This window comes from Zeus faber (genome assembly GCF_960531495.2).
Source record: "Zeus faber genome assembly, chromosome: 2".
Taxonomy (NCBI): Eukaryota; Metazoa; Chordata; class Actinopteri; order Zeiformes; family Zeidae; genus Zeus; species Zeus faber.
Window position 1 is genome coordinate 39,333,757 of NC_137189.1, and position 20,230 is coordinate 39,353,986.

General features: G+C 43.5%; 1 protein-coding gene across 6 annotated transcripts; it reads left to right on the plus strand.

The window, feature by feature from the left end:
* Positions 1-116: 116 nt before the first annotated feature.
* Positions 117-19,283, plus strand: LOC307244840 (MSL complex subunit 3-like). Of its 6 annotated transcripts, none has more exons than XM_080020178.1 (15): positions 117-220; positions 2,022-2,104; positions 2,725-2,811; positions 3,005-3,100; positions 4,837-4,943; positions 5,038-5,135; positions 6,154-6,288; positions 6,888-7,075; positions 7,587-7,745; positions 9,057-9,334; positions 10,019-10,111; positions 11,831-11,940; positions 12,517-12,616; positions 12,866-12,950; positions 17,670-19,283. In XM_080020178.1, exons 1-15 carry the CDS (start codon positions 122-124, stop codon positions 17,767-17,769), a joined length of 1,818 nt encoding a protein of 605 aa, XP_079876304.1. In that variant the 5' UTR covers positions 117-121; the 3' UTR covers positions 17,770-19,283. The 6 variants fall into 6 exon arrangements, with proteins under 6 accessions (XP_079876304.1, XP_079876305.1, XP_079876308.1 ...); XM_080020179.1 differs by having other exon boundaries at positions 6,888-7,048; XM_080020183.1 differs by lacking the exon at positions 117-220 and adding an exon at positions 549-668.
* The last annotated feature ends 947 nt before the right edge of the window (positions 19,284-20,230 follow it).

The window sequence follows — 20,230 nt, forward strand, 5'->3', positions numbered from 1 at the left end:
AAAAAAAAAAAAAACCCCTAAACGAAAACACAGCGACAAATGGGAGAGAGCCCGCAATTCCCACGGGCCTCGAAGGCACCGCCCCCAGATCGCCGCTCCTCTCCTCCGTCGCCATGAACAAATGAGTTCTCGGGGAATTAAGTATCATCTGAAGGAAGGAGACAGAGTGCTGTGCTTCGAACCAGACCCCTGCAAGGCCAGAGTGCTGTACGACGCCAAGGTCGCTCATCCCGTGCTTTCGTTTGTCGTTATTTTATTTTTTAAATACTTTTTTTTTTTTTTGCGGGGGGGGGGGTAGATATAGATATTAACGGTTCGCCCCCCCCCCCCCCCCATGAAAGGGTCAAAAGTGCTTCGCGCTGCTCGTCAAACAAAACAAAACAAAAAAAAAAATGGTCGAATCCATTTTTCCCCTCCGCCCCGCATTAAACGTGTCACCGGAGGCGAAAGCCGGGTCCCCCCGGTCTCGCTCCGGCGGCTTGAAAACGCGCGTCTCGGCCGAAGGGTCGAAGGGTTCAACTCGCCGCGTAGACGTCCGCCGCCGGCGACGCGCGGCGTGGACTCGTCGCCGACCACGCACTGTTTACAGACGGATCGCTTAGCGGAGCTGACCGAGCCCGTCGGCGCGGGCCGCCGTGGCGCGCCGGCCGCCGCGTCCCGCAGGGCAGGTTATTATCGTCGAGATTCCGACTCGACCGACGCACGTTCGAACTGTCTTGCGCTTGCCGTGTCGCGGCCGTGTCCGGACTCCGCTCCCCTGCGGGCGGTAGCGAAGGCTAGCGTTAGCCCGCCTGCGGCTCAAGCCCGTCTACACTGACGTCAGTAAACACCGTTTGAGGTGTTGTTCCCATGAATGTGACGCCGGATCGTGTGTGTGTGTGTGTGTGTGTGCGTGCGTGTGCGTGTGTGCGTTCCGCTTAACTCGCTCCCGTAGCTAGGCTAAGCTTAGCTAACGGCGTTATTCCCAGGTCCGCGGAGTGCTTGGACTCCGTGCTCGGCCACGCTATGCCCTGGGATGCCTTGAGGAGAAGCCCCTTTGTGCCCCAGCGCTTGAAAGAGATGGTCGAACAACAAAAAACCGAAACAAGCACGATCACTGAGAGCCTGGGTGATCCCACACCCCGGTTTCGTTATTCAAATCGTGACGTGATAACAGTTTTAATAAGATAAATAATTCCCGTGTAACGTTTTCCCCTCTTTCGCGACAGGTCGTGTCGGGCAAATGTACACGTAACGAGGCTAAGATTGTATTTTATTTCAGTGAATAAAGATCACGTCGAAAATTGGATTATTTGTTTTGTGCTAAGTCCTTAAAAAAAAAAATAAAATAGGGCTTGAAAAGTCCTTGAATTTCATTTGGTAATGCCAGTTCTCCAATGCGGTGATTCTCCAATCTTTTTCACACCAAGGACGTTCAATTTCACTGCATTAGACCCACGGACCCATTTGACAAGAGGTCACTGGCAGCTCCACCTGACAATTTTTATGGTTGGATAGAAGTGATCCAAAACTTCCACAGCTGTTTATACTGTAGTTGATATTCGATATTTCATTCATCCCTAAAGGGAAACGGCAATTGTCTCAGCATCTCACATTTAAAAAGTCAACTGTACGCAATGCGATATGGCAATATACACCAAACCTAATGTTAATTAACAGATATAACCTAAAAGAACAGAAAAACAAAAGAGAAAAGTGAAAGACCATGAACGTAAAAAAAATTAAACACAGGGTAAATATGCAATAACTTATGGACTAAACAATGAAGTTGAAAGATACAAACCTGACATTAAATATAAGCCTTAACTACAAAAAATAGGTTCGCAGCCTGTAAACAAAAATAAATCCAGCATTAACTATAAACATTCAAACGGATAAAATTGGTCATTTTTCTCTTGGGCTAGGGTTAACCTCACCTGTTCTCTAACCCTAAACCAGGTCTTGTAACCCTGCATTTAGAAGCATTGATGGATTGTAACCTTCATTATTCTGCTTGAATGTTGTTTGTTTGCGCCTGGCAGGTGATTGATGTAGTGCTTGGTACTGACGGCCATGGAAGGAGAGTCCCAAAGTACTTGATTCACTTCAACGGCTGGAACAGGAGGTGTGTGAGAAACGCAAGATTTATCCTATGTTCTGTCACCAACACAAAGCTGATCACTTTATTCGGTAGCTTGGTATAGTGTAGCCTATCAAACAACGCTGCACGGTCCTCTTTAAAGTGGTAATCCGTGAGATTGGTTGAAAAAAAAATATATATATCTCATATTTGATAATTATCCTGTATTTGTTTGAGCCACTCAATGTATTTAGGTTATTCATGTGCTGTTTCCATTGTTTGTGACCATCCGAAAGTTAAGGCTAAAGGCTAAACCCAGATGTTCTAGTTTTGAATGGAATTCTGGGACTTGTAGTGTGATCCACCCAACACAGACGATCTTATGGATTACCACTTTAACGCTGAGCTATTAATGGAGCGATAATAGGACGTTATACAAATGGATTGTCCCAAGTTTTTTTTGTTATTATTATCATTTCTTCGATTCAGCTTCATCTGTTCTGTCAACGTCAACATAAAGCTAATCACATTATTAGTTAACTTTGTTTAATGTAGCCTATTAAACAACGCTGCACGGCCCTCTTTAAAATGGTAATCCGTAAGGTTATTTTGTAAAAAAAAAAAAAGAAATCCCATATTCGATAATTATCCCGTATTTATTTCAGCCATACCATGCCGTTTCCATTGTCCGTGGCGGGGTCCGCCACCAACCACACTGAAAAGAAAGTGACCGTCTGGAAATTAAGACAAGGGTAAACCCAGATGTTCTAGTTTTGAATGGAATTCTGGGACTTGTACTGTGATCCACCAAACACAGACGATCTTACGGATTCCCACTTTAACACTGAGCTAACGACGGAACGCTACTTCTTTGACATTATACAAATGGATTGTCCAAGTTTGTTTCTTTGTTTGTTCATTATTGTCATCACTTCTTTCACCCAGCTGGGATCGTTGGGCTGAAGAAGACCATGTGCTTCGGGATTGCGAGGAAAATCGAACATTACAACATAAACTGGCTCGCAAAGCCGCAGGTCGCATGTAAGTTCAACTTCAAACTTGCCCTGAGGATTTTATTATTACTCATCATTATGATCAATACAGTAATTTATTTATTATTCTTTTATGTTTCATGTTGTTATTTACAGCCGCTGGTTCAATAGCCAGAGTGGACATGTGTGGAATTCCATCAACTGTCAATGTAGAGTGGGCTACCTCTCTCTCTACCCTAATCAAATGAAAACACATACCATAATCTATTTCCAGTTTGATGTTCAATTGATTGTCTGGTTTCCTGGTTATTTGACCTTCCGATCATTTGTTTAGCTTTTTTTCACAAGGTATTTTAAACTATTAAATGTACAAAATGTCCTGTGGTTGACTATAAAATGGCACGATGCAGGAAATGTCAACATCAGTGAAATCAAAAAAAGATTCCTGAAAAACGGTTTAAAAGACCGTCAGCATTATGCCACAGGCGCCAGTTTTCCTGAATTACTTTCTTGAACTGAAGTTATAAGAAATTGATCACAGTTCATTAAATTCTCTGATAAAAATCAGTTTATGGCAGAACAATAGGCCTAAATGGGGAAAAACATGGCATTTTGGTGACTACTTTGTTCCTTCCATCCTAATGATAAAAACATAATGAATACTAATACACTGTATACATTTCTTATTGAAATCAAAAAATTCGGAAAGATTTCACCTCCTCTTGTCAACTCCCCGCTTGTGTCTCTATAAGTCCATGGATCCTTCACCAAAGTGTTTTAAGATAAGATAAAGATAATTTGTTAATCCCCAAAGGGAAATTCCAGTTTTGCAGCAGCAATGACATAGGGTGTTGATTTTATTCGATCAAGTTTTATTGATTGATTTTTAACATTTTATTGTGCCATTGTTGTTTTTTGGAATATCAATCTATTAGAAGGGGGGGGGGTGTGATTGGGGACCGTTTACCCGGCAGAGAGGCTCAAATGCAGAAATTTGTTGTGATATTTCACAATGATTTTGTAGTAAAATAACAATAAGATTGTTCAAAAACCCTCATTTTGAAATCAAAAGGCCGAAGACTAGAACCTATGAATCCACACACTTGGCCACTTTAAAAAGAGGCTAGTAAAACTTTGAAACTAGTCACTTTAATTGATCAAGTATTGCATACCTTTTTTGTCTTACCTCTTAGTAGTATATTGCAGTGTTTGTCTTACAACACGATGTCTATCTTACCATTCAGTATGACCTTGCATTGTTGTTGCCCATGACTATTTAAGGTGTCCACTGTCAAGCTGACTCACTGTCATTATTGTCTGCATTTTATTTTGTCTTTCTTTTAGGTAAATACTTTAATATTTCTTATACTACACTACTCCTTTCCATTTTGGAATTTTAGATTTTGTTTAAAAATTAACTGTTTAAATACTCTTTTATTTTAATCACTATTATGCCCTTATTTTACGTATTTTGTAAAGTTGAGTTGGCTCTGAGACGAAGAATCTCATTACTGGTAATGATGCTTGCATTGTTATCAAGTATTTCGCAATAAACTTGAAACTATTATTATGTGGACCCACATTGAGTTCTCTCATTACAAAGTTATTGAATATTTTATTTTTAAAAATGTAAATTAACATAAACAGCTCCCATTTTGAAATGAAACAGGTGTGCAACATGTAGATAAAAATAGCTGGCTGCAAGGCAGCTGTCAGCCAGCTGGAAGAGGCTTCTTCAAGTGGCTCCTACTGTACATGACACACTTTTCCCTCCTGTGGCCGCAGGAAGAGGAAGGGATGGAGGAAGGGATGGAGGAAGGGACGCCGTCGTCAGGCTGGTGCTGAATCCTCTCTGAAGACCCTCCCGAAAGAGGATGACAGCGATGACCCCTGTGAGGAAAACAACCCCCCCCCCCCCCCCCCCCAGCGCTCCGCTATCGGCGTACAAACTCTTCAGTGTTATCTTCTTTCGTCCTTTTCCCCCAGGTTTAATTTCGTCTTCGGGGAGCAGCGACGAGGACGATTCGGAGCCAGAGTCTTCCAATAGCGGGGAGAGCAGCTTCTCGGAGGATCTCAACAAAATGGTAACTAATGCTCCTTCGGCGGCTTAAAAACTCCCAAACAGTGCGGCGATTATGCAAAAATGAAATCCAATCACGGGGGGTGGTCTGGAATCCCCTTCAAGAGCTTCCAGGCGGTTGCCAGCAAATTTTAAAAGTTAAACTTTGCCATTAATACATTCACAACATGTGAGGGCCGTTAGGGAGTGTACAATAACGGCTGTTGTGATCTTGTCCCTAACTATAGTTTAGACAGGTGTGGAAGGACTAGGCTTGGGTGATCGTGAAAAATTGCAATCAGATTTCAAAATTCTGATACTGCACATATAGAACATAACATAATGTTACAAATGTGGTCTCCCCCCGTTCCAGAAGCGCAGGATATTATTTACAGGTAACGTATTTACACAAAAACATCCAGTTTTTACTAAATTAAGTCCCATAGCAACGCAAAGCAACAGGGAGACGTGCAGGTTTTTTTGAAACCGGATAGAGCGGAACAGTCCCTTAACTCAGTTGTGTTTAAAAAAAAAAAAAAAAAAAAAAAGTTTAATACATGTAGGAAACAAACGAAAAAACAAACAGATCTAAAATAAAAACACTTCTTATGATCGGGTCACACCGCTGGCGACACTGTGCTGCTCCGTTTGCCCAGAGCAGCAGAATACCTAGACCCGGAGCTGGGGGTCTTTTTGAGCTCCTGCCCCTTTTAACGTCTCCGCACGGGCCTGTGGAGAGGGGAAGTCAGATCCCATTCCCAGTGGTTACTCGAGCAGCGCCAAGTGGAGAGGTTGAGCGCCTCCGCTTCCTCTCTCCCTCTTACTCGCTCCCCCTTCCCCTCTATCCCTCTCCGCTCCAGTTTCAGGACCACAACGTTACAATGCTCAGATTTTTCCTGGCAGATAAAAAAAATAAAATCGTCCGTCATCAACGTCAATCACGATCAATGGGGTCGATGGACAATTTAATCATGAATCTGCCCAAGCCTAGGAAGGACTAAATCATGACTAACAAGAAGAGTTGCTGTGTTTGCTGGTGTCAGAGGGAGGAGCCGGAGGTCCAGGTGAAGATGGAGAGCGAGGAGAAGAGCGTCCAGGTCGACATAGACATCGACATCCCCGACGTCCTGAAGAAGAAGCTGGAGGATGACTGCTTCTATGTCAACAAGAGGAAAAGGGTACCCAAGAGAGAGAATCCATTGCACTCGACATTAGATCAAAAATGAATAATCCCCATGAGGTAACATGGAGTGGCACTCTGCTAACTAGTAGTAGTGAGCCCAATGTCACGAGTAGTATATTGTATTAGAGTAATAATCTGCAATGGGATCACAACAGTATTACTAAAAGTGTCAATCCAGTGATAGCAATAGTAACAATAAATACAGAAATATGGTTAAGTATCTAGTAAACTATATACTATTTATAATTATTTATAATGCAGGGTGGTATTCAAATGACCAAAGTAGAAGATATAATAGTGTACAGTATAGTCTAGTGTGGTATAACATAGCATAGTGATATGATGATATGGAAATAATGACTTAATACCAGTATAGTATAATATCGTGAAGTATAATATAATTCTGGGTATTATAAATGTCCATCGGCAAGAAATAAACCAGTATAAAGTATTGTAATCCATGTCCAGAGAATGTATAATCCAGGCCAAGATGGTATCATAATGTCCAAATTGCGTACTAAAGAGCAAATATACAAATCGTGTCTTGTTTTGACGTTGAAAATGCCCCTAATGTCCCCTCCCCTCCCGTCCCAGCTGGTGATGGTTCCCTGCCAGCCCAACGTGGTGCACATCCTGGAGTCCTACGTCAAGCACTTTGCCATCAACAAGGCCTTCCTGGCCAACGAGCGCTACCGCCGGCACCAGAGCGCGAGCCAGAGCAACGTCCCCCCGCAGCCCATCCCCCCCGAGAAGAGGCGAGTCCAGTCTGAACAACAACCAAAGTATTTGTTGATATTATGTGTTATTTGTTGATGTCTTGTTTGGTGATTTGTTGTTTACCTTAAACTGAAACACTGAAAAGAAAAAAAACATGCTACATATAACCAAAAAAAACAAATGTATTCATTGACTTAGTTAATGTTTCAGTTTTCAATTTATCGTTTTCTTACTATTGAACAATGGGTTCTAATTATATAGGATCACATTAAGGTTCGGCAACTTGGAAACTGGTTCTGAAAGTAACCAGTCCCACCAGATTTGCATGATTGAGACCTATATGTTACCTTACCGATCCTATATAATTGTATTTTTTTATTGTAATGACTGAAATAGATGAAAACAATTCAACCTGTGACATCTCATCACATATAAACTCCAAACGCACCTCTGTTTTGCAGAAAGCCTTCCCCTCCTAACGCCATGACGGTTTATTCCTCTAACAATCACACAGGGTCACGTCGTACAAATTAGGATTTCCGCTTTAACTCTCTTGTCGTGTGTGTTGCTGGGCAGCGAGGAGCTGTGCAAGGAGATGGTGGACGGTCTGCGGATCACCTTTGACTTCACCCTTCCCATGATCCTCCTCTACCCCTGCGAGCAAGCCCAGTTCAAGAAAGTCAGCTCCTCTCGCCTCTTCCTGGCCATCAACGAGAGCTCGCCCTGCTCCAGCAAGTAGGTGTTATAACTATATATATAATAACTAATAATTTTTTGGACGTTTTTGGTTCGTTAAAACAACTTACAATGGCCCACAAAATTACCAGGGCTCCAGACTGCGACCATTTTGTTGTATTTTGCGACCATTGTTGGAGATGCATTTTATAACTACAAGCACCAGCGTGACGTGCAAATATGCCCACAGTTTTGGTTTTTTTTAATTATTTATAATCGTCATCGTATATGTCACAGAAAAAGTCTCCCTGTTTCACACGGTGCTTGTTTGGTTCCATAAGGAGATGTACAATAAAATAACCTACATCTAAAATTAAAACACATTGTTGTGGTGTGCCGACCATCCACCATCGCCGGTGCCGTCGGATAGAGAGTACCGCTCGCTTCTTCTCCCCCCCCCCCTCGGGGTGTGTGGCCTGCACTGGAGGAAGAGCGGCCCCTCCTGCACCTGCTCAGCTGGCGGATAAAAATAAATAGAGCGCACGGAGCCGCGCACAGACAAAGCTGGCATATCGGCGCAACATTTTTATAAAAAATAATACATTTCTGCTGAAACGCGCACTGCATTTTTTTTTCCAAATGTAAATTTTCAGATTCAAACGTCATTTGTTTTTGTATAATTGGAATAGCATGAGAATATGGCACTATTGTTTGAGAGCCCGTCCGCGCGCGCGTGTGTGTGCGCGCCCGACCGAGTGTATGGCACTTGTCCCAATTGGTTCTGGAGTTTAAGGTCAATGTTATATCGTAGCGCTTCCAAGCAGCATACAGTAGGAGCCACTTGAAGAGGGCTGTCTTGACAGCCGAATTTGCATCCTGCTTCCAGCCAGTTTCCAGCCAACCACCAGGCGGCTCCCAGCTGGCTGGAATTCCCCCTCTCTTATGTATCCTGACAGTGGGTGTTTTAATTTCAACTGTAAACACGCCCATTCATTCAATAGCAGTGTGTCACCATGAAATGGAGAGGTGAGGCTCTCATCATGTCTGTAGTAATGTACTGACCACATACCTTATGTTTACATTTTTTAATTTATTATTTGGTGTCTGTTTAAAAAAGCACAGTTTGACTTTGACTTTGACATGATTTTTTTCCTGTTAAAGCACTATTTCAAAATCAAACTAACAGGGCTGTACGCTGAGCTTCCGCAATGTCTCGTTTTTCAAATTCTTTGGATTTTCCTTTAGGACTAAGAAATAAATCACCGCCACACAAGAGGAGTCTGCAATATAGATTTATTTGGGTGTGGGACCCAATCCCACGTAATAATTTCCTCATAATAAGCATCATTAATAATCTCCTTCAACTTCCAGCGCCCAGCGGGAGCGCAGCCCCAGCCCGCCGGGGCACAACCCCCCCACGCCCCAGTCGACGGACAGCCAGCCGGCCCTCAGCGACATCTCTGCCATCACCCCCACCAACGCCGCCCCCGCCCCCAACCCCGCTCCCGCCCCCGCCCCCACGCCCAAGCGCCGGCGCCACCCGGACATGGACTGTCTGTCCCACCAGTCCTTCCAGTCCCACCAGTCGCTCCGACGCTCCACGCGGAACACCTCTGGCGGCGACCGCATCACCGAGGGAAGCAGCACAGGTGATTCATTTCAGCTCTGTGAAAACAATGAATTTCAGAGCCAATATTTTAAGGTTTAATAGTTATACGAGGGTGCGATTCTAAACGTGGCGGGTTTTTTTTCCTCTTTTTAATTTTAATTCTCATAGTCCTGTATGTGCCAATCTCAATATATATATTTTTTTCTTGGTTTTGCCTGTATTTGCATTTGTGATTGGATGGGATTAAAACAATACTCAGATAATGTTAGCGATTAGCCTGAAGCAGTTACCTGAAGCGATTAGCGATAGAGATTAGCATTAAGCGATTAGCATTAAGCGAGAAGCTGAGAAACCTTTCAGTTCTGTTTCTCTTTCTGAAACGATTACAGAATTGTAATCCTGGTACTTTGTTTTAAAGTTATGTGAACATTTTCCGCTCAAATGAGGACACATCATAGTCACAAATTTAAATATTTTTGTTGTGCGTGTCAGATGGAACAATGAAAAGTTGGTAGCAATTCTCATTGTGTACAAAATGTCAATATATTAGAATCCTATCATGAGCCATTCATCAATATCAAACAGAGTGATAGATGTTTGTGACCCTTCCTATCAAAATTCCACCTCACCCAGCCCTACACTTTCCCAGATATACAGTATATCCTTTAATAAATGTTTCACTTTGGTTTCCGTTATTTACAGCTGTGTTTGGTTGTTATTTCAGGCGGAGGCAGCACCGCGGCCTCACCTCAGCCCAAGCGGCGTCTGCTGGACTCTTCTCAGTCGCAGCCGAAGTTCTTCCTCAACCTGGACAGAAGTGAGCTCTCCTTACACTTCACATAATGGCTGCAAGCGGTCAAGCCTGGTTATCCTCGCTCTTTATTCTCAATACACTCATTGTGTGAAAAGGTTTTATAATTCTTCTGTAACCTTGTTTCGCTCTTTATTTTTATTCATCCGTTTTTTTCGCAGGTATCCTACTTCTGTACCGTTTTTCGTAGAAACTAATTTGAATGTCGGGAGGGTTGGAGCGCATAGATTGTAATATAATGTTGCAAATGTGGCCTCCCCGTTCCAGAAGTGCAGGATTAGTGTTTACACAAAAACATCCAGTTTTTACTTAAGTCCCATAGCTACGGAAACAACGGAGAGATGTGCGTCTCCGTTCCGAGCAGTTTTTTCTTTGAAACAGGACAGTCCCTCAACTCAGGTGTGTAAAAAATGTAGCTTCATACATGTAGGACACAAACGACAATAAATAGATCTAAAATAAACAACTCGTTCCCCTCTCTCCCTCCCTTCCTCTCTGCTCCAGTTTCAGAACACGGTGAACTGCCCCCCCCCCCCCCAAAAAACAAACAAACAAAAAAAAAGTGTCATCAATGTCAATCCCGTTCGATGGAGTCAAAAGATGCTTTAATCATAAATCTGCCCAAGCCTAGCATCTTTTTCAGGAGATGTGTGCTCTTACTGTTCTTCTTTAAAGCATATTCCAGTGATTTTTATATATATTTTTTAAATATTAAAATGGGGTTGATTGTTTGAAAGTTGTTATTGATAAGTGTTCATACTTCATGGACAGCTGCCCCCCTTGTAGAAATGGTTAACATAATTAAAAATGGTACTTATAGTGCCACCATGTGGTCTGTTATTATGTGTTGTACGTTTTGGGTGATAACTCGAACTCTGAGGGGTACCAAAACAATATTTGTGAGTGTGTTCCTTGGAGGATGCCAGGCCACGCCCATTTGCGCCTTCTAAAATTCTTCCACCTTTTTGGAAAACACATTTTTCCTCTTTTGGCGCATGTTTTATCGAATTTTCACCAAACTTTGTCCATACCATATTTAGATGACCCGAACAGGACCCGTGAGATTGTTCTTTTTGGGTGCCACTGAACAATATAACATGATATTTCTGCATTTCTGTTGAGTTTAATAAGATGAAATTGGTACAGAAGTTATCCATTGGGGTGTGCGCAACATATTTAAACACGGCACTACTAGCCCCACCCTTTGGCCATTAATATAACACCATATCTCTTGAATCCATTATTCAATTACCACCGACTTTGCGTGGTATCTTCAGACGTAAGTCACCAACACTTCTTGCTTGGAGTCTTTCAGAAGCTGAGCCGGCGAGCAGCAGCAGATGCACCAATTACACGCATGATCTTCAAGAAACATGTCAAAATTTTTGTAAATGCTTACACTGTAGCCCGGTTTCATTTGCTTTGTTTTTTTGAAAGTTTTTCTTTGGAATTTCACCGCAGTTTTTCATTGAGAATATTTTTCCCCCAAAAGAGGCTGATTATTGTCAAATCAATCCTGCCATTTACTGTGGCTTGGCCCATGAGCACTTTGTTGCTGTAGTTGCTGATACTGTCCAGTAGAGGGTGCAGTCCTCTCATTTTATCTTATGCCGCTGCTCCCCCGAGTGCCGATTGCAATGCACATTCAAACTCATAGCAGAACATATCTAACTGGCTTTAAACTTTTTGTTTTACTATAATACCCCTGCTCCCCCCCTTCTCCAGGGACTCCAGTTCATAGCGGTTCGTCCTCACCACTGCCCCTGACGCCCAGTAAGGACCGAGGCGGGCCCTTCTACGGTTTGGCGAGTCGTAGGAACAACGAACTGAACGAGGTGACGTCACGTGACCTCACCAAACTAGCGAGGAAGTTTTGGCCCTTCACCATTTTGCTCTGACCCGCATCTCATTATTATTTGTGTGGTATTACGGATGACGGATTATCACACGGATTACTTGTATTAGTAATTCTGCGTGGCACCTTGCGTCATTTCATCAGCCGATGCTGCGTTCAATGGAAACTCGAGAAATTGTAACTCGTTTAAGTATTAATGCTGATGTAAAGAAAAAACCAAAGCACGAACTGGTGCTACGTTCCATGGAAAACTCAAAAAAATACAATTGGTGTCGATACTGGACCCTGTGTATTGCTGCCTGCAGCTATATTTTTTTATTATTAGTATTCATTGTATTATTTTTGCATTATTAGTAGTGTTATTGATGTATTGTAGGATTAATAGTGTTATTTTCAGCAGTATTAATATTATTATTTATGTATTAATTGTATTCTATGTATTGTGTATTGTTAGTAATTTTATTTATGTATTGTCATATTATTTGTGTTATTCGTAGCATTATGAATAGTATTATCACTTGTTTTTTTCATAGTATTATATGTATTATCTGAGCAGGTGCTAAGCTGGAGGCTGACTCCAGACAACTACCCTCTGAACGACCAGCCGCCGCCTCCCTCCTACTTGTACGGCTCGCAGCACCTCCTGCGGCTCTTCGGTAAGTACCCATCACGTATTCATCACCATATTCTCCCATGATGCACTCGTCTCTTGTAGTCCTCACAGCTTGGCTCATCGGGACAAAAATGTTGTTTCCGAGGGGACAACTTTTTTCTTTTGTTGTTTCCTTTTACGCAAAACTCATTTCCTCCTTAACTATTCATCTTTTTCTTAAGTGGTTTTGTCCTGCTTCCATCCCTCACTCACTCTGGTCTCTCTCTCTTTCCTCCTCTTCCTCCTATCCCAGTGAAGCTCCCCGAGATCCTGGGGAAGATGCACATCCCCGAGAGGAACCTCTACGCCCTGGTCAAACATCTGGAGCTCTTCCTCAGGTAACCCACGGCAACAGTGTCAACTAACTCTTTTGATCAAAGACAAATTGAGGGGAGAAGCGATCACAAGGAACGAGGGCTTTAAAAACCCGGACATTTTCAATTTGAATTTATTATTTTCTCGCCATGTATGGGTTCTGATGGGGGGGGGACTCTTAACTCTTTGGTGTATCAAGTTTCAGTTTTAAATCAGTGAAAGTTACGGACTTAATAGAACAAAATCCGAAAGCCATGCTCAAACGCCATTGGCTCACATAACTCGTGGCCTAAGGAGAGGGGATCCACACACCGAAACAGCCCGTTTTCCGACAGGGTGGATTGCACTTTAGAATGGCTCTTTTACATCTTAGTAGAACAAAAAATAAAATAAAAATACATACACTACTCACAAAAAGTTAGGGATATTTGGCTTTCGGGTGAAATTTCAGGATGAACCTAAAATGCACTATAACCTTTACAGGTGAATTTCATTTGACCTTCTCTAAACTTTTGAATGCACATGTCCAACTGTTCAATGTTTCAGTACTTTTTGCACAAGGAGCTCAACGGCAAAATTCACAAAAGGTGTTTGATCCATGAATCGACAAATACATTTCCTGGTTCAATTCGAATTGGTATTTAAACAGTCCTCTTCATCATGCTGTTCACATGTTGACATCATGAGACCAAGACGACACCTAACAACTGATCAACAGCACCTCGCCATAGCGAGGCTTCAAACAGGATGTTCTCAGAGGGAAGTGGCCACTGAGCTTAGAGTGTCAGAGTGTCATCAGCAGGTTGCAACAGAGATACAGAGACTGGAAGAGTCAGAGAAAGGCATAGAAGTGGACGTCCTTTGGCCACATCCCACACTGATGAGCGCTTCATTGTGAACAGTGCCCTGCGGAACCGGATGATGATGCCACTCAACTCCAGGCACATTTAAGGGAGGTGAGAGGCACCAAGTGTCACGTCAGACAACTCGAAACCGTTTCCATCAGCGTGGTCTGCGTGCAAGACGACCTGCAAGGGTACCTGGCCACACCACCAGGCACAGGCATCATCGTCTTGCACGGGCCAGGGAGCATTTACGATGGACGAGGGACCAGTGGCCTCAGCGCTGTTCTCTGATGAAAGTTGATTCACGTTTAGCAGAAATGATGGCCGCCAACGATGTTGGAGATGTCAAGGAGAGCGCTACGCATCAGCCACTGTTGTCACCAGACGAGCCTTTGGTGGTGGTGGTGTTAGAGTGTGGGCAGGTGTGTCTAGTCAATACAGAACTGCCCTACACTTTGTGAATGGTACAGTGACAAGCCCATACTACCTGAATAACATCATTAATCCAGTCATTGTGCCCCTGCATGAACAACACAGGCCTCATTTCATCTTCATGGACGACAATGCTCCAGCTCATGGAGGTGGCATCATTAGGGAACGGCTGCTGGAGACTGGGGCACCTCATATGGAGTGGCCTGCACTTTCTCCAGACCTGAATCCCATAGAAAACCTATGGGATCAGCTGAGTCGCCGTGTAGAGGCTCGTAACTCTGTACGGTTCAGGTCATTGAGGTTCTGGGAACCTCAATGACCTGAGGGCCGCCCTTCAAGAAGAGTGGGGGGCCAGGCCTCAGCAGACAATAAGTCGACTTGGAACAGCATGAGACGTCGTTGTCAAGCTGTAATTGATGCTCAAGGCCACATGACAAGTTATTGAGACATTGACATTTTTTGTTGTGGTAAACCCACCGCTGTTGTTGGCTTTTGTTTCAATAAATTGTTTGAGATGAGGAAATCACCATTGCATGCTTCTACTTAAAAGCCCTACTTTCATGATATAATATCACTGTAGCGTGAACTTTTTACATTTTCCATCAATTTTACCCGAAAGCCAAATATCCCTAACTTTTTGTGAGTAGTGTATAACTTGAAAAACACGTTTTGGGTAAAAAGGAGCATAATAGGTCCACTTTAAGGCTGCGTTACAGTGAAGTTTGGCAATTTTTTGAACTTCAGACTGTTCTAGATGCTCTGTTTTAATGTCCATTTATGTTAATGACTGTTTTGGAAATATTTCTTATGTGCAAGTAGCTTATAAAACCACCACAAGTTATATCATTTATAGATAACTGATTTTGAGCTATTGGTCCAAAAAATATCATGATGTTGGGTTAATATGCGGCTCAAATCAGAAACAGAAGTGGAAATAGGTCTCTGACACAAAGCATTGTGGGGAGGCAAACACATACATTTTTGCTAATTAAATAGCAGTTTCTTTAAATTTTGCGCGAGTTGCTCATCTGCCCGAACCTTTCATAGTGATGATCGAGAAGTAGCAGCCATCTTGATCTATGAGTAATGGAACCGATCGTGGCAAAGCAGCAGAAAATAGTCCCAAAAAGGAAGTTATCAAAAACAACGCGCGGAAACAGCAAAAGAGAACATGTGGGTGCGGGAGCGCGCGCACGAGAGGGAAAGAGATGGAAAGTGAGAGTGAGCATTAGAGCGACGGAGATGAGTGGGCGTTACACAAGCTTGCGAGTCTAATCTCTAAATCCTCCCCAGCGATCTTCAGTTTAACCGGGCCCAAACCGAGGGGATTTAGATTTCCACTCGCTTCTTTAATCAAACTCACGGCGCGTCCCCGTCCCCCCCCCCCCCCATCACCCTCCCCACCCCACCCCACCTCCCCGCCCCCCCGGCCACCGCGGGGCGCTGTGGGGCAGGGCGCCTGCAGCCCGACGATCACGTAATCACAGTTGGACTCAGGGAACTGTCCTCTGACGTTGCACTTTTCAGCCATGGCAGTGATAGAATTGAACGTTGTGGAGCCAAACGAATTCTTAAAATATAATGAAATCGATACTCGGATACTTTTAAATTCGGTTTTATTTTTCAATTGATATGCAATGCAATAATTATTTATTTTTGCTAATTTAACTCACAAGCCGATTTGTTTTGTTTTTAATTGTGATAGAATTATATAGTTTTAAACACAATGTGTTAAGTGAAAGTATTAATTTCAGTTATTAATTTTATGTATATATATTTTTTTTATAAAATATCAATTAAAAGAAAGGGCGGCTTTTGACAAAAGTTAAAATTCCTGTATTTTAATGAATTTTCCTCTTAAAATATTTTTAAAATGCAGGTCAGCTGTGTCAGATGGCTTACTCTAAGTTTGGTGGCAATTCTCATTGTGTATAAAATGTCAACACATTGATATAGAACTGCATCGTGTACCTTTGTATCCAAATGTGTGATCCTGCCAAAGAGCCAGCCCTACCGTTTGCCAAAACTGGGTCATAGGCGACTGAACCCAAATGACTTCCTCGAGTCACCCGCTCGCTGTCACAATTACTGTTCCGCCCGTTTTTTCCCGAATTTCGAGCGAGCGTCGGAAGTGACGGACGGAGCTCGGCATCAACAACACACTGGAACACCGTCGCTCGCTCGCCCGCCAGCCCCCTCTCTCCCAGAACGGCGTCCCGGTGGCAGATTGCCCGAGCCAAACTGATTGATGTTTGAGAGAGTGAGGTGCAATGCATTCTGGGACCGGCCGCAGTTGATCTCCCTGCACTCTCGCCCTTCCCTTTCTCTGCGAGAATGATTGAGATTAGGCGTGTTGGTGTGTCTGTGTGTGTGTACACATACAGTATATAATGATTTACAATCCATATGTCTGGAGCAGCCTGCGTTGTCTTGTGTTATCATTTTCCATCACTCTAGATTACTTAAAGCCGTTACACTGTGTTCAACTGCCATCGCCTTCAACCTTATGGGAGTTGAAACCAAACCTTTTTTTTTTTTTAGCTTGTAGGGCCCTGTGCTGGCGTGTTCACCAGTCCACCGTGCACCAATTGTGCCGCCGGGGCGTCTTGTTTGCGTCGGCTTTGTCGAAACCGCTTCCTAATTTCTCCTCTGATGAGGATAATTTGTTTGGCGTCGAGATTAGGAGGGCCAGTGGAGCTCAGATGAGATGGCAAGATTTAGAGGATTTGGCCGAGTAGCGGATACTAAGAAGATTCCGGATTACTTTTCCCCGCCGCTGATTAGATAGGAGGGTGGGGAGGGCGGGGACGGTGGGATGGGGTGAGGTGGATCTCTCTCTCTCTCTCTCTCTCTCGCTCTCTCGCTCTCTCGGCCATGCGTATGTTCTCATCCGTGTTGTATAGTTTGGTTGTGGTGGCGGTGGTGGGGTTAAGAGGGGTGGGTTAGTGGTTGGATCTATGGGTGGGCTTTTCTCTCTGACATATACCCACAGACGGGGGGGGGTCAAGGGGTCTGGGATTTATATCCAACCAGCCAGGGATATCTAGGAAAAAGCACTAGGGGGGGGAGTAAGCTGGAACGCCACGGAACGATTTCCAAAGTTTTAGGCGTGTGACGGTATATCGTGGCACAAAAACAGGGGCGATGGCACATTGGAATTGGAATTGCAAATTCATTTAAGACAAGCAGAGTGTTTTTAAATGCGTGTACAACCATATAAGATTCAAAGTAATAGTAAAAATACAACTTGAAATTGATAAGACAATGTTTTGCACATGGGAAACTTCTCCAGTCATAATCTGTTTCCATTCAAACTTTGTTAAGAAAACAGGCCGACCGTCTCGAACCGCAAACCCTGTACCGAGCTACATGCCTACAAGCGCTCCGTTTCACTTTTGACATATCTTCTCTTCTCCTCCTCCTCCTCCTCCTCCTCCTCTTCCTCGTCCTCCCCACCCATCGCAGGTTTCTGGCCGAGTTCCACGAGGACTTTTTCCCTGAGTCTGCGTACGTCTCTGCTTCGGAGGCCTACTACAGCATGAAGCAGCCGCGGCCAATCTACTGAAGGAAGGCGCCTCCTTATTTCTCTTCTCTCTTTTGGGGCTGGAGTTACAGAAGGATTCCATCTCGCTGGTGCTGAGGTACTTGGTGGTGGGGAAAACCCTGAAACCCCCCCCTAAGCTTTTCTGGATGGACTTGAAGCTGTCCTCTGGTTGAAGGCCTTTTTTTTTTTTTTTACTTCTTGTTGTCATTTATTGAACTTTCGGGGACCCGATGGCTCCAATTAACCCTGTCCGCCCCCCGCCCGCCCCACTCCCTGCCTCTTTGCTCTCTTGGTGCTTCTTTCCACCATGGCTGCCCACTGTGCAAACCCTGCTCTGCAATATACTCTTCTCTGCTTTCTCCAGTGTGGATTGGTGTATGTTGGTCTTTGGGAACATGAACTTAGCCCCCTCGTCTTGTTTTTTTTTGCAGTTTGCTTTGCCATACATCCAGTGGCAGGCCCCACATGGCGTCTCAACCAGTTAAAACCATGTGTTTCAATCAATTGGCAAAGCCCGTAGTAACTCTGAAGCTTTCATGCCTCTCTGGTGTCTCGGCACCAACAAAGGTCCTGGCTGCTTGTCGACTGCTTATGATTCTGTATCGCCTGCCAAAGCCTCAGCCTGAATGCAGGTACACTTACTGTTGAAAAGGCAGAGACTCAACGTCCACTCTGTCAAACAAAGTAATCCTGGACGCCGCTTTTTCTTTATGTGACGTGCAAAGCGCCAACGCCTGTTTGGTGGCCGGGCTCCACACGGGGCTGTGGTCCCCCTGCTGTTTCGTGGCTTCCTGCAAGAGGGGGGCCGATGCTGGGCCATCAATCAAGCCGGACGAGTTGTCCTAAACCCCAGAACATGCTCCGCCTCCCCCTGGAGATGCCGCATCGCAGTGGTGAACTACTGTAACTCTTCTGTGCTTTTTCTTATTCAACCTGCTCTCTCCCAAGGCCTCTCTCGCAAGGCCCTTGTGTCTTGTGTCTACATGTCTGCGCGCTTCCTTTCCCTTCCCATATCGCTCAACTATGGCAAGAAAGGACAATGGCGAAAAGGGAGAGATTGTGGATATAAAAGGACAAAACGACCAGAATTGTTTCAACGAAAAAAGATGATTGCGTCCTCGACCTGTAACATGTTAAACCATGAATGTACATACATGTTGGACTTCAGCTCTAGTAGCAATTGCGAATACTTCTCTTGTGCTTGTTTTTTAAACGCTTCAATGTCGGAATGGTGGGGTGAACTGATGCAGAATGATTGGAAAGCGCACACATTTATTTTGTACGCCGCTTGTGCCGTCAGCAACAACATTGAAATTGTTTTGAACTGACCGCCTCCCCCTCTAGTACTCCATGCAATGTAAGACAGACATTAACGTTGTACGCAAATGCTGTTTGACAATAACAATAAACATGGCTGCAGAGCTTAGAGGTCGTCTGACCATCTTGCTATGTTTTGAGGAAACCCGAGCACTTTCGCTGTTATTTGTATTAATATTGTGAAAATGTAAATAAAGAAGTACCTCTTGAAAATGCTGTTTATTGTATTGCCCTGTACTGTTTTGTGTATATATTTGTTAGGTTTTTTTCCTGAGAAAGTTTATGATGGAATTTGTTATTGAAGAGAACACTAGATCTTAATGTGACTTTTAATGGAAAATGTATATCATCTATTACTGAAGGAGGCCTTTTTAGAGTAGTCAGTAATTAAAGATGACGATTAAAAGATTGTAACCTTTTGTTTTGCTTTCAACAATGCCATTATTATGGATATATTACGCATATCCTGTTATATAGTCTTTGGGAATTATATATGTTGCATACTAAATCATACGTACTGTATGTTATTTGCAGGCCCGTTAGATAACTTAGGTAAAGTTTCTATCCCCCTTGGGGAATAATAAAGTATTATTCTATCTAAAGAGAAATAGATAAAGAGAACCCTCTCAAAGCGTTCACAACCCTTCTAGCATGGCTGTATGCATTAAACATAATATAGTCACCGTCCCTCTGACAAATGCTTAATGTTGAAGACAGTTTAAAATTTTAAGGTGGATTCTGGATTTTCTCTTCCAGAAGTGTCTGGACGGTGTTACTTTTTCTATCCTTCTATTACACTTTCAACAAAAGTAGAGCAATGACCTGGCAATCCATGTCTCACCCAGTGGGCTTTAGCTGGTCAAGTACTAACATGGGAACCACACTGGAAGATGAAAAATAGTAAGACTAGGAACCTTAAAGACAGTGCGGGCCTTTCCTTGAAGTGACAAAGCCATTGTACCTGCAACGGTTCCTTGGAGAGCTTAAGTAGCGTAGTCAATGACGTGAGCCAAGCAAGTACTCTTGTATGAGTCTGAATAACATTTTATGGCTTATGGTTTGTGACAAAGATGACAAATTATTGGAGGCTGAGGCAACGCTTTATTTTACTGTTTTTCTGGCGAAATTTGGTGTTAATCAAACTAAGGGAGATGGAAGGCACAAA